General features: G+C 40.7%; 1 protein-coding gene across 1 annotated transcript in view; it reads right to left on the minus strand.

Moving 5' to 3' along the window:
* The window catches only part of PIEZO2 (piezo type mechanosensitive ion channel component 2), a 255891-nt gene that overhangs the window by 36350 nt on the left and 204862 nt on the right, over positions 1–14679 (minus strand). The window contains 6 exon segments of the mRNA XM_070361473.1: positions 1165–1279; positions 5962–6068; positions 10212–10283; positions 11274–11395; positions 13520–13609; positions 14259–14418. Coding sequence (XP_070217574.1) covers positions 1165–1279; positions 5962–6068; positions 10212–10283; positions 11274–11395; positions 13520–13609; positions 14259–14418 — 666 coding nt within the window.

Raw genomic sequence — 14679 nt, forward strand, 5'->3', positions numbered from 1 at the left:
GTGAAAAAAGTGAAAGTCGCTCAGTCGTGTCCCCATGGACTGTAGCCCACTAGGGTCCTCTGTCCATGGAATTCTGCAGGCAAGAATACTGGAGAGGGTAGCCATTCCCTTCTCCAGGGGATCTTCCCAACCCAGGGATCAAACCCAGGTCTCCCACATTGCAAATGGATTCTTTACCAGCTGAGCTGCCAGGGAAGCCCATGTGTATTTGTGCTTATGTGCAAATATTGACTCATGTGAAGCCACACACCTGGAGGTGGGAGGGATCCCCAGTAGGAGACACACACTTAAATTTTCCGATTGACATCTGCTCTCCAAAGTGGAGGTGCTGTTTACAATACCACAGACACGGACGCCTCCTCTAGCTCCAAACAGAAGAGCACAGACGCCTCCTCTAGCTCCAGAGCTATGTTTACATTCTTGCTAATCCAATCGATTAAAAAAACAGAATGTCAAAATATTTAGTTTGCATTTCTCATATTGAGCTACTTAGTGAAACTGAGTTCCTTTTGGCTGTTTCTATTTTCTGATCTTGAATTACTTTTCATACCCATTCATTCACTGGGCTAAATTTTTCTTTTGCTGACTCTCAGAAGTTCTTAATATAGCCAGAACACTGATCTTTAGTCTGATACATAATGAAAACACTTTCCCTGAGCTCCCCACTTGCTTTTTAACTTTGTTTTGGTGTGTTTGTTGTCATTTCCTCCCCTTAGAAACATGTTGCTATCATATGTTTTTGAATGAATTGATAGTGTTGAATACAGCAGTGGTACATATGTTCCATTTTTGGCCCTTGACTGCTCTTTAAGTGTTCTTTCCCTTTTTTTTCTTGATCAAATTTCTAAAGGTTCATCTTTCTTATTTTCCAAGAACAGCTTTTCACTTAATGATCAGGTCGTCTTCTATGTCTTTTTGATGACTTAATAGCCACCTAAAAATTATTATTTTGCTTCTACTTTCTTTGGGGTTATTTTGCTTCTATCTCTCTTCGCATTTTATTAGATGTACCTCAACATAAATTCATGTTTTAATTTATTCCAAGACCTGAGAAATTAAGGGCAAGTAAAAGCCTTTGTGTTCTTTAGACATTAAAAATTTCATTCCTCCCAAGCTTGTCCCTGGTCCGATGCCTGTCAGCTGCAAGCCCTCTCCATCACTCACCCTCCCCGGATTCTTTTCTCCTTCTTTTCTGTTCTTCTCTTGCAGATCTTTTTTTCTCTTTGCGCCTCTGTCGGAGTGCTGTTTTAGGGTCAGTAATCCAGGCTTGATAAACAAACTGAAGGGAGAAAGTTTCATTATTTTCTGAACTTTTAATGAATTGAATTAAAGAAAAAGGGACCAACACCAAGCTTCCTGACTTTCAGAAATATATATATATTTTCTCTCAACATGAATTAAACCTCTCTTTCTTACACCTCTCAATATACTGAGCTGACCAGTGCTCACTGGCCATGAAATAAAATGTGAAAATAGATGTTATAGGCATGTATTTTGTTCAGTATCAGACAATCATGAGGTTCTCTAGAACCACGAATGCCCACTTCTCCCCCATTCTCCCATCCTACTATATCTCTGACACTTAGCTCCTGATTCCCTTGTGTGACACATACTAGGCATAAGCTAGAAGGCTGGCTAAGTGTCATTCATTTTCTCCCGACACATATAAAGTTTGAGTCAAGACCGAAACATCTTTTGTTCATTTACTTTGGGAAATTACTTTTGCATGTTTGATACTCTCTCTTGTGAGTAACAACTATTACCAACAACTTGAGAAAGAGCTTTGTAGATTGATCAGTATTTGGAGAGGAAAGATACTGTGCTGTGAAGGTTAAGAGGTTATTCCAGAATGGGTGGAAGGAGAACAGGGGAGCTTTAGGTCGCCTTCTGTCATTTTCATTCAAGAGCTGAAAACAGTTGCATTAATACATGACAACCAGTAACCACAACAGAGCAATTTTGAATGTCCCGCCCACCAACAGCGTCCCAAGTCATGCAGAAGGAACACAAAGAAAACCCTGAAACGCAAAGTCAGCCACCCACAACCATGAAGCCGGGCAGCATGCTCAACGTGCACCCACGAACACAGCTGGTCTCAGGGAAGCTGGGTTTCTATCATGAAGATAAAGGAGGAGGGGCACTTGTAAACCCCAACACTTTCATTTTATTCTATATTACTTTCAGATTTCTGAAATCCTTGAAAAACACAGTGTAAACAAACCACTGGCATCGTAGAAGTAAAGAGGAGTTCAACTTTTCCATCCGCGGAAATGTAAAGGTGGTGGGTTACTAGGTCAGAGCATTTCCTCACAGGTAGAAATCTGAATCTTACGGGCAATTCACACACATACAAGATCTGTATAGTTTCTGAATAATAAACCCAGGAGTCAAAAAAGTTATCCTAGTTTATGCCAGAAACATATTTTGAAAAGGAAAAGCGAATTGCAATTTGAAGCATAAGCACCAGAAAAAGGAATTTATGGTTGATGTTTATTGAGCATGTTAACTGGAGATTCTATTAAGAATATCTCTGAAGTTTAGGTCGTTAATAGGCAAACTCACTTCAGCAAAATATTGATTCTTTAAAAGAATCTGAACTGCTAAATGAAAGAAATTTTCAGGCTTAAGAAATACATACTGTGACATTTCCTTAAAATAGTGTTATTACAATATTGCTTTTGGATAATGCAAAAATGCCAAAGTGGAAAATAAGAAAGTGATTCAGGATTTGTGAGTGTACTACGTGTACAATCTTTTGCTCTGAAGAAAAATGAAACTCCTGGGAGACGAGAGGGGAGGAGAGAGCAGGGGAGGGTTTAGGACAGAAATGAAGGTATCTTGTAGAAAGGGCTCTGGCCACACCGATGATGCCTCATTAAAATGTTGTTCCTGGTTCTACATGTGGTCCTTCAATGACTGATCCTGCTGGTGTTTCCTCGCTGAGATGAGTGTTTGAAGAAAGGAGGGAAGGGGAGGATCTTAGGACAAGTCCTCATTTGTAGGAAAATGACCTTCATGTCCATGTTTGGAAGTACAAATATTTTACAGCTCCAGGAACACTGGACTGAGGATCAGACTAACTATTTCTGGGAAAAGTTGGATGATGAAGGAGGAAGAGAAGCATCCCAATTCTTACTGAGTTAAGACACTGAATTAAGCTTCTTTCTGAAATGTCTCAATTCTGAAGTCTCAGTGGTAACTACCACCCAGTGTCATGGGTATCTCTGGAGAACAGACACATGAAGAACTAATCTTGGGTAGAAAAACACACGAAAATGTGTATAAATGACATCGACTTCTCCATCTGCTGCTGCCACTAGCCTGTACCCAACTTCATCTCAGAGCTCACCCTCAGTGATTTCATCTTAAATATCAGGGAAATGGGATTCCTTTTACTGAAAACTTCTTACGCAAAAAGCATTTACTTTTTGAAATAGGAGAGGACTTTATTGAAGTGGAGATCTGTAACCGAAGTTGGTTAAGTTTTCTAAAATGTTTTTTAATCCAGTTGTGATCCAGAACTTTATGTTGTTGGTAAGAAGATAATTTTTTAAACTAAGACGGGGGATAATCACATTGTAATCTTTCACATAAATTCTTAAACGTGAATGGAAAGATACATAGGCAGTCATAAAAGGGGAAAAGAAAAGAAATCCAAGGAAGCAGCAACAGAGAATATTAAACTAGAACTCAGAAACCTAGCGTTTTAAAAAGGGAAGAAACCCAGGGGTCTAGACTGTGCTATGCAAGGCAAAGCAGCTTTTAGGTTCAACTGAGAGCTTGAGAAAAATCTAGAATTTCAGGTCCCTCTGGACCTGATATAATTTAAATAACCTGCGTTTAAATAAGACCCCCAGGTAAAAGGGGAGAAGCCTTGGTCTCCCTTGCTAGCCACACCCTTGTGGAGCATTTTGCTAGTGTAAATGTATGCTCCAGTTTAAGGCAGGAGAAGCGGCTTTCTATAAAGCACAAGAGTAGTGAGTCACTATTTATGATTTCCAATTATGAAATGACCACAGCAGAGGTAGCTAGATACTTTCTGTTGTGTGTTGGGTGAATTAACAAATAACTGGAGCAGTTCATTCAGCAGTGTCTCTGACGATGTGGACTGTGGAGGCTGGGTGGACCATCCACAGCAGCTCAGGCCAGTGAAGAGAGACACTGAACTTGGGCAGAAGATGCCAGAAGAGTCCAATTTAGGAAGATGCAGGCTTAACTGGGAGCCTGAAAGGAGACGGAGCAAAACGAGTCGTTTTTTTCTGTTTGTAATTTTACCAGCTTTCTGAGAAATGGTCATGTTTTGACACATCATATCTGATGCATGCAACCATAGGTGACCCTTTTAACATGAGACGTGACTTAGGCAGAACTACAAGAAGATTTGTATCTGCATTTTCTCTTTCTATTTTTTAATCAGCTCTGATGCTGACTGAAAAACAAGAATCACCATAATAAGGAATTTGGCTTCTCAGGACGATTTTTGGAAAAATTTGCCCAATATTTTAAATTCTTCTCATTCCTTCATTGTAAAATGTATAGAACAGGGAAAACGCAGATGTGGGGCAGCAGGGGTCTGCCCATCTAAAGGTCTACGGAGCGGAGGGCCACACACCACACATCAGTAAAATGTCAAATACCTTTGCAGCTCTGATTAAATACTGAAGAATAGTTTTGGGAAGTTTAATGATAGACTTTGGCAAGGCTAAAATGGCTGATGCAAACTTCCCAATAGCTCTCTACAAAGAAGGACAAAGCAAGAGTAATTAGTAGAAAAAAACCCCAAAAACCGATCACTTAATAAAAGACATCAGTATGAGTTTGGCTCTACAATTATACCGACTGGGTTAAAACGTGCTCATCTCTGAATGTGTAATAAAATGTGCCCTGCTTGTAGGATAGGAATAAAGAAAATGATTTATCATTCATGTAATCTGTAAAAATGGTGAAGACGACCCGCTCTCTCCTCTGCTGCCTGATGAGTGAGGATTAGAAGGAAACTCGTTGGAATAAAAATAAACAAGTCATTAGTGTTGAGCAAGCCAGCTGCACACATGCACACGCTGTCATCAAGAAACACACGCGGGCAGCAATGGGGCAAGTGACAGAGCATCATCAGAGCCAAGTGTCCCCGCGAACAACTCAGTTCTTCACTTTCACTAGGGAGACAGGGTGGAGGTAAGCTGCCGGCTTGGGAAGACCCGGCCAGCAAGCAGACACTGGCCTCATGGAGACATCATGAGACTGGCCAGGTGTCCATCTGTGTGCCTTGTAGTCTAACAGTGGGGAAAGAACAGCCCTGTGTCTGCTCCCTTGTAATGGAAATCTACCGAGTTTTCATCCCATATCCAACTCTACTGACAAGCCCACATCTTTAACAAACACTGATGATACAATTGCTGGACACACGCTACTAGGCTGGTGACTCATGTCACCAAGAACGATACGGCAGGTTCTGAAAAAGAGAGGCAGTTAAGTTGAGAACATCAAAACTGGGCTGGAGGTTTTTATGATTTTAATACAGTCTAAAATCTTTAGAAGTACCAAGGGAACTGATTTTCAAAATTCAAAAATGACTGTTTTCAAAACAAAGCGAGGATTTTATTTTCATGGTCGGCTATTTCTCCTATGGAACTGGAAGTCCACTCAAGTGATCCAAAGCTTGAAACGAAGTACACCCAGGGCAGCCTTAATTTTGTTTAGAACACCAGAAATTTTTTTATGCAAATGAACAGCTGGCTGGACCAGTGTCCTTGCAGGAATTCTGGCAGTAACAATTGCAATGCTGACAGCAAGCGGCAGGACAGGACAGTGAGAACCACGCGACTTCAGATGTGAACTAGAACCTCTGGGAGCCACCACGCATGAATACAGCAGAGGAAGTTGAGGCCTGTGGTCAAGGTCTGTCAGAAAGAAAATCTCTTCAACCAACCAAGGCTGTGATGTCCTTATCCCCATAGTTACCTGGAAAGCTGACCTCCGGGGGGGCTCTTCGTCTTCCTTTTTTAATTCTTCCTCTTCTTCCTCTTCACTATCCGTTTCAAACAAATAGTAATCTCCACTCCTGACCACTAAGTAAAACAAAATATGTACTTATTTCTTGGAAGAAATATGAGACAGTTTGGGGTGTATTTATGAAATGCCCCCCAAAGACACATAACCTGTCCCTCAAAGGCATCAGTGGGGATGAGGAAACAGGAGATGAGGAGACCTCACTCTGGGATGAGCTACATGGTCTGCAGAGCACCAGGCCTCGTCCAGGCCATGGAGGGGACCTGGCTGCTGCTGGGTTCATCTGGCATTTTCTTCCTTCTTCACAGGAAATTGTACACGGATACACCAGATCAGGCCTGGAGCAACTAGTTTTGTTACCAAGATGGCCCAGAGGACTGAAAACTATCATCATGTCACAGTTCAGCACTTTAGGACCTCAGACAAGCTCAAAGTGAAGCAGAAGCTTCAGCGTTGCCTGAATGGGTACAAATTGCTATGGCAGAGCCAATAGGGATGATTAGGGACCAGGAGTCACGTGTCACCACCTTCTGCTTCACTTTATACTGTGCAGACACAGGCCATAACACAGGCCGCAAGACATTTGAAAAGTTTTTCTTTATATCACACATTATCATGAGGAGGAAATGGGCAAATAACATAAAAAAAAAAAAAAAAGAAAAGAAAAAAAAGAAAGCACAATCACAAAAACACCACCACCACACTCTGGCTCTTTCTACTCATAGGCTAGGACAGAAGGAGCCAGGAGGACAAGATCCATACGGTTTAGCACTGTTAAGCTTCTGGTCAACAAGAAGCCCCCCAGTTGCTTGCTGAAATTTGAGGAGAACTGTACTGACCACAAGACATAAAGCACAAACCATATGGATAGTCCTTGCCTGGTATTTCCCTTCCAAAGACATATTGTGTCTTAAGCACGGAGACAGTCTAGAGAGCTGAAATGTTCAGAGAGCTCAAGAAGTTTGAGAATGGAATCTTTATCAGTTTGATGACTATTTTATCAGAGAAAAGAGACCCAGCATGTGCATTTCTGATGCGACAAGAACTGCACTGTCACTGCAGGAAAACATACGCATATTTCCAAGTTATATTAGAATTTTCAAATGCTGAGGTATCTTTTGGATGACATCACGTGATGTCTTTAGGTATCTTCTGGACTTATCCACTGTAAGGTCACAGGAAACCTTGGCTTGTTGAAAATTAGTTGCTATCACCAAACATGATAGTGAGTAATTTTGCCCATGTTTTCAGACATATCTGAGACCTTCATCCATGAAGATGCAGAATGAATGAATTGGGCCTTATATCCTTGAACAGAAGCACTGTGATTTGTTATGTTTATTTTGAAGAAGGAACCAAGCCCAGAGGACTGGGCCCAGGCCTGAGGAAATAAATGCAATTCAACATAAGGTAAGAATAAGCAAGAATGAACCAAAGTCACAGCATTACGTTGGACCGAGATGGAGACCATGAAAGTAATGCTTCAGATAAGCTCAGAGATTTGCTGGAAAGTCACACGGACTTGACGTCACGTGGTCATGTGGTAAACACCGAGATTTCCAGGACTGAACATTTTACCCTCATTATTGGCTCTAAAATCAACGATAGCTTCAACTGTATTCAATCATACCTTCAAGAACTTTTGTTCATGGGGCCACTGAAGTCAGTTTTCATCATAAGCAGTTGTACATTGATTTTTATTGTTTGAAAGATGCTGCCAATTTGTATGGGACATGTGCCATTAACACATTAAAAATGGAAGAAAATGTTTTAAAAATCTCCTATTCCTTTATAAATTGTCATTGAAATGAAACTTAGATAATATTTTCTGAAGTTCTATATCTGCTAATGATAAGTAAAGAAGCTCTTATATTTATGTTTGTGAGTTCTGATAGGGGTCTTGCCTCCAGCCTGGGTCTGTGTATGTACCATGGACATGGATGCTGACAGCTGGCTTTTAAAATCCCACCACCTGTAACACCAGGGACTTGGTCCTGTATTTCAGATATTTGACAACAAAGTGAGGCTTGTCACGGATTCTGCTGTACAGAACTGATGTGGAAACAAATGTGTCTCACCAGCATGGAAGGTATCATTGAACAGCAATGATGCGATGGTCTGTGTGCATATAGACATGGAACTGGGAGGATGTCACCTACAGAACATGTTAAGAGTGCAGATGCTCACCAGTAATGTGAATAACACAGCAACATTATTGTATCATCAGTGAGTTTGCAAAGGGTATTCCAAAGACACTTATTCTTACACTTGGCACCTCTAAGAAATATTTAAAAGCCCAATGACTCAAGAGATGGGAAAATGGGCTTTCAATAAAGTGCTTCCAAATCTAAAGATAGGTTTTGGAACTCGTCATTGTCTATAAAATAAGCCACACATCAATTCCTTTCCTTTCCTCCCCAGCTTGTAAAAAGAAATATCTGATTCCAAACTATGAATGACACATATCCTGGCATCATTGCACTGGAAGTTTTATAACAAGGCACAGGTAGTGTAATCCCAGCCTTCAAGAACTTGATATAATGAGGGTGAAATGAATCAGAAACTCTAAAGTCAACAACATTCAGAGGAAGTTCTTTCAAGGATAACCAACTCATAAGGTGGTGATCGAAGACCATATCCAATTCCTTCCAAAATGCAATGTTTACATGAGCAAAGGAAAGTCTCATGATGACCACAGCGGGCATATACCCCCAGTTAAAGGACAAAACATCAGTATGACACCATTTTGAAATGGATAGGTCTCTCAAAACTAGCAAAGGCCCTTTAAAAACAGAAAGATTGGCACAGTTTACTTGTGATTTGATAGAAACTGGCACACAGTGTCCGCACAGGAGACTGTTGGCATGACTGACACGCCAGTAGACAGTGGGTCACACAGAATTTCAGCTTGAATCTTTGTCTTTTGACTTGAGCAGCAGATGAAATGAAACTCTTTAGAACTCATGAATTTTTTTCACACAATAATGCTAAATTCAGTATTTGGGATTACATTTTATTACATCCAGGTATATGGAGCAAAATTTGAATATCACTTCCTGAAATTGGCTTGCTGATTTTAGGAAATTATTTCTTGGGTGAAAGGCCAAAACCAGATCTAAATGATGGTAAGAATTAGGTGAGAGAAAGGATTCTGACTGATTTCCTATTGATTCTGAACACCATCCTGTTGACGTTAGGGACCTTGTGATATTACTTGTCTGATTACATAAACTGCAGTAATCAAGACACAATACAAGGTATAAAAGTCTGCAGACATTACGAGTAATCTGCAAGATAATGAATAATTATTCAGTACTCTAACAAATTCAAAGTGGGCCAGACTGAAATGGATCATTCCATTAGAATATGCCATTGCCAAGAGTAAGCGCTACATCCTTTGCTAAGCAGAGCAGGCATAGCCGCTGCATTTCGCAATTAATAATTCTTTTTTTTTTTTTCCTGTGATAAGGTGAAACACACCAACTCTGTGTGGCTATCGAGTTCTGCTTTTCCAAAACCATCATCTGACTTTCCTCTGAAGGGTCCTGTCTAAGCTCTGGTGACTCTGAGACCACCCACACATCAGGCATTGGATTTGGAGGGTAGTTTTAGAGCTTTTTTGAAACTGAGGAGGCAGGGTGAAAAAGTAACTGTCTTAAGGTATCCCCATCTTTGTGCTTAATAAATTGCCAACTACCCTTACAAAAATGGAATCAATGCTCTTGGAATGGCAGAGCGGTGGAGGCGGGTGGGGGGTCGGTCATTCACATTCACACCCAGTGCTTTTCAAAGAGGGTCATGGACATTCCAAATACAATGATTTTCTTTAAATTCAGAGTTCCAGGAGGAGCTGAAATGCATTTTCAATAAGGGTTTTCAGCCATGGAACAAACACACCTCAGCAGAGCTCTGGACCTCAGAACTGGATAACAAAACCATCAACCCCTCTTCCCTCTCTGAGCCCATGGGTGGTGCTCAGGGACATGTGAGCCACATGGGAGTCGGCTGACTGCTCTGGAAGATTCCATCTGTCATGCTCAGAGACCCACAGAGATCACAGTGTTTCTCCCCTCTGCCCCTCCTATCAAGTCACAAGCATCAAACCATGCATGGAACACATAGGTCACAGGGACACCTGAATTCTGGTCAAGGATATAAGGGTTAGAATTGATGAAATTGTAAGAGGATTGAGAAAAACCTACTGGAAACATGATCAACCCAAGGCCGCCACCACTGCTTTTTTTTGCCTTTTGTTTTCTGTTTGTCTGTTTCTCCTAAAATAAAATATGTCCAAATATTAATTCTCAGGAAATGAGAAAACAAATTTTGAAAACCATGCTTTAACAACTCAATTGTCAAAATCTAGACATATTGCAAAAGTACACCACCCAAGGTCAGGAAAAGAAATTCTACTGACTGAACATTTACGTGGTTCAGCAGTCAATTCCACAAGGTAAATATTCAGTATTCTATTAACAGAATGCCACATTTTCACTTTCTTTTTAGTGACTGAGGGCATATAAAAAGTATAAGAAAATGATTGTCTGTCAAAAATGCATCCCACATTGAATTTTCCATAGAATTAACAAAAAGAAGCACCACCCAGATATTATAGAAAAATTTAGTGGCAAATAATTTGCTAAAATACATCCATTCCAATAACCAGAAATATCTCTTTTGATCATTTTAATGCATGGTTGGAAAATATCAATTTATTATTGATAAATAGATACTATGCACTGGAAGAATACCATGTATTATTTTTCCATTCCTTTCAAATAGAAAAGCATGCAAGCATCTTTTAGAACTTTTAAACTTAACTGGATATAACAAATCTATAATTAGATATAATAAATATATATTTCATCTCAAGTTTCATTGGAACAGATCATAATTGAATATTTTAACTACTGTTATTCAGGGGCTTATGTATTTAATTTTTGTATAAAACTTACAGAAATCAAAGACAACAGTAACCACATATCTTCCCTAAAGGAACAAATGAAGCCAACCCATTCTATTTTTTTCAGAAGCACATGTCCGTTAAATGGAAGCTAATTTATATTAAGGTCATCTTGCTAAATATGGTGCTATTCATAAAGTCATGGATTTATTAAATATGTACTTTCTGAAACAAACACATTCCACCTACAATTGGAACATAAAACTAGAATGAATAGTAATGTTATTTCACAAACTACCCTATATCATGTTTTTACTCAACATCAAGGTACTTGAGTGAAGAAGGAAATATTTCAACATACTCTCGTCATCCTCTTCAGAAACTTTTTGGAGATCTTGGCCTTCCCCTGACTCCTGGGTCAAGCTCAGCATCCTCTCCTTACCCTTTTTGTATTTCTGTTGCCTGGCCTTGATGCGGTCCATCCTGAACAACAAAACACTAGCAGCAGCAATGCCAAGAACACACCCACAGTTACCTACACACTTATGCACACAGCCTCCACCCAGTTACCTACACACAGTTACCTACACACTTATGCACACAGCCTACACCCACAGTTACCTATACACTTTTGTTCAGACAGCCAAAATGGTGTGGCAACAGTTGGGACTTGTGGATGGTTGCTTGTTAGCAACAAGTGTCTCCTTGTTTCTTTTATTCTCCCAGGTTTTGCATTTTTCTTTAAAAAAAAATACTGCCTACCTCATATAGTTGTGAAGATCAAATGAAAAGACATATAAATGTAAAAACTGTTTTGTAAATAGCAAGTTGCCATTTCAAACAGTCTATCAGACCCCACGACTCTCCTGTGTGTCACATCTAATCTCTTACTGGATCTGGGAAAATATTGTGTTGTAGCTCTTTGTCATTTATTCAGGAAGTCTATTCAAGAATATTACTCAGCTGCTTAATAATGCATTTGCAGTGTTATACAGAGTGAAACTTCATCTAATGCATATATATGGAATTTATGTCCTCTTGAATGATATCACAGATATTTCTTTTGGACTTTTTTTTAATTGAAAAAAATTCTTTTTTTCGCCAGTCCAGGTTTGATGCATAAGTGCTCAGGGCCATGCACTGAAGGATGGGATGAGGAGGGAGGTGGGAATCAGGATGGGTACATGTCCCAGATCAGGAATCAAAACTCTGCAATATTGTAAAGTAATTAGCTTCCAATTGAAATAAATAAATAAATTTGCAGTGGATCTTAAGTCTGCTGGACCACCAAGGAAGTCCTAAAACATTTCATTTCTTGGTTTCTTAAAATTTTAAATGTATGGCCCAAGTTTTAAAACTAATTTAAGTGACATTTCTGCTTTGGGCATCTTAAATAATATTTTATTTATTTGTTTGTCTTTAGCAATGATCATTGCCTTCATTCTTTTTTTTATTTGACTTCTCATTTGAGGAAATGGAAAAATCCAGTGATATAAATTATACTAAGAGGTCTCACTTATGGGAAATTAGGAACACATACTACATATGGGTTCAAATTTGCTATTTCTCTACAGCTGATTTAGATAGCTAGAAACAACAATAGCAGTAGCTATACCATATTGTACTTTCATTATATATATTTTATATAACTCATATCTTTGATTATGAAAATAACCATGCCATGGGGTAGTGTGATTCATACTGACAAATATTTTTTTTTGCACAGGGAAAGAAGCTGGGAGATGAGGTCAGGATGGAATGAACTAGTCTTAGAAACTCAGGGAACTTTCCTGGTGGGCTGACAGAGTCTCTCCATTTTCCTGGAGAAAGTGGCTAGGTTTTGAATTCTATGGCCATCAGCTCTTAAACCTGGCCCCAAACATGTGAGGCACTAGCCTTCCACAGAAGTTCCACTTATTGCTAGAGATTTCACTCCAAGAAAATAATTATTTTCAGTGAGCTAATTTAAAACAAAAAGACTTCTCAGATCTCCTGGGTGGAGTTAGTCCATTACTTGATTTCTCCAGGATGGCCCAGTGGGACAGGAGGCCGTGAGCTGGACATGGAAATGTGGGTGTATTTTTAGTGCCAGCTCCGGTTAGTGTGGGTTTTAAGTCATCTACTACATGCGTCAGCAGCTTCTCCCCAGACTGGACTATATTATCTCTAAAGATCCTTCTGAAGTAAGAACCCCATGTTCCTTCACTTCACCCACAGACATGATGGACTTCTCTCTGAGTTAGTGTTGCTGGGAACGACCCTGTCTCATTCACTAGCTTGTTTAATATTTACCAAGATCAGGCAGAACTGAGTCCTAATCTAAAACAGGAAACTGGAATTCAGAGAGTTCAGAAACCTGCTGGGGGCTCCAGAAGAATCATCTAAACTAGGACTGACACTGGTCTTGCCCATGGCAGCTCCTCCCCTTGCTCCCACTCCCCTGCATACTCCTTTGGACAATTTCCACATCAGTCAACACAGAGCAAACGCCTGGGCACGTGTGAAGATCACCACAAATGGCTTCCTTCAGGGCTTGGGGCTCTCTGGGAGCCAGGAGCTGGTGGGACAGGATCAGGTGAACCCCAAATGAAAGGGAAGCATCCTTACTGCCTCTTCAGCTGGTCCATGGACTTTTTCTCCTCCTCGATTCTGGCCTTCACAGCCTTTACAATGGTGGCCTGGAAAAGCTCAGCCCCTCTAAAGGAAAGCCAGAAACAGAATGAATGAGCATTTTTATCGGTGTTGGCCACTTTCCTGACAACAGTTACTAAGGGAGAGAAAACATTTGCAGGGGGAGGGGGGCGCTGCTGCCTGGAGTCTCTGGGCTGGAGCTGGGGGTCCCAAGTCCCATCTAGAAGCCCCATCCTCGTGGACAGACTCACACAGCCTCTAGCCTCCCCTGGGGAAAGGGGCTCCTCCAGCTACACTCTTAAAGGTAACAGATGAATATGTTTTTCTCTATCTTCAGGAGTTTCTCCTTAAAATGGAGGTGGCAGAGATTGGGGAAGATGGACTAGACTCTGGACCAACATGGTCTCTGCTTCTGTTCTGACTCAGAAGGCCCTAAGGAACTACTCCAGGGCTGAGGTCTGGACTGAGGGGCTCAATGTCCAGTCTGTCTTTGAACTTTGAGGGTATCACAGTCCTGGTAAGGTGTAACTCCCTCCAGAGTCTTCCTCTTTACTCTTCTGTTCTAGATCTTAAAGCCTTGGATCACTTTTCCTGGAAGGAACGTGTCTTAATTTCTTGTGGGTTCTACAGGCAAGCTCAGACGGCAGGCCGGGGGCAATGTCACTTCCCAGCAGGTTTCTTAGGAGAAATCCCTTGATTCCACAGCCTGACCCACCTGGATGCCAGGATCTTCTAGGCTTTTATATCTGCCACCACGTGCAGGAAATAGTAACTCATGAACACTCTTCTCTGCAGCAGCAGGAAGGCAAAGCATATGCTGTCCCAAATGATCCCCACCTCCCCACTGGGCAGTTTACAGGAGGAGTCATCATCAGCTGGGGGAGGGGAAAAGAAAAAGAAAAAAATTAAATTGAATACCCATTTTCATTGTTATTTTATAAGCTCTGTGATACGATCACACAGACATACAAGCAAACTTCCAAGGCACTGAGTCCCTGTGAGTGGATTTATTTGCAGTCAAGGGCACAAACTTCAAGTCTGGTAACAGCACCAGTTCAGAAGGATGACCACAAGTGAGCTCTGGATACTCTAGGGCTCAGGAGGAAAGGTCAGGGAGAAACACATCTGTTTGTCCC

This window comes from Bos mutus, chromosome 24 (assembly GCF_027580195.1).
Source record: "Bos mutus isolate GX-2022 chromosome 24, NWIPB_WYAK_1.1, whole genome shotgun sequence".
Taxonomy (NCBI): domain Eukaryota; kingdom Metazoa; phylum Chordata; class Mammalia; order Artiodactyla; family Bovidae; genus Bos; species Bos mutus.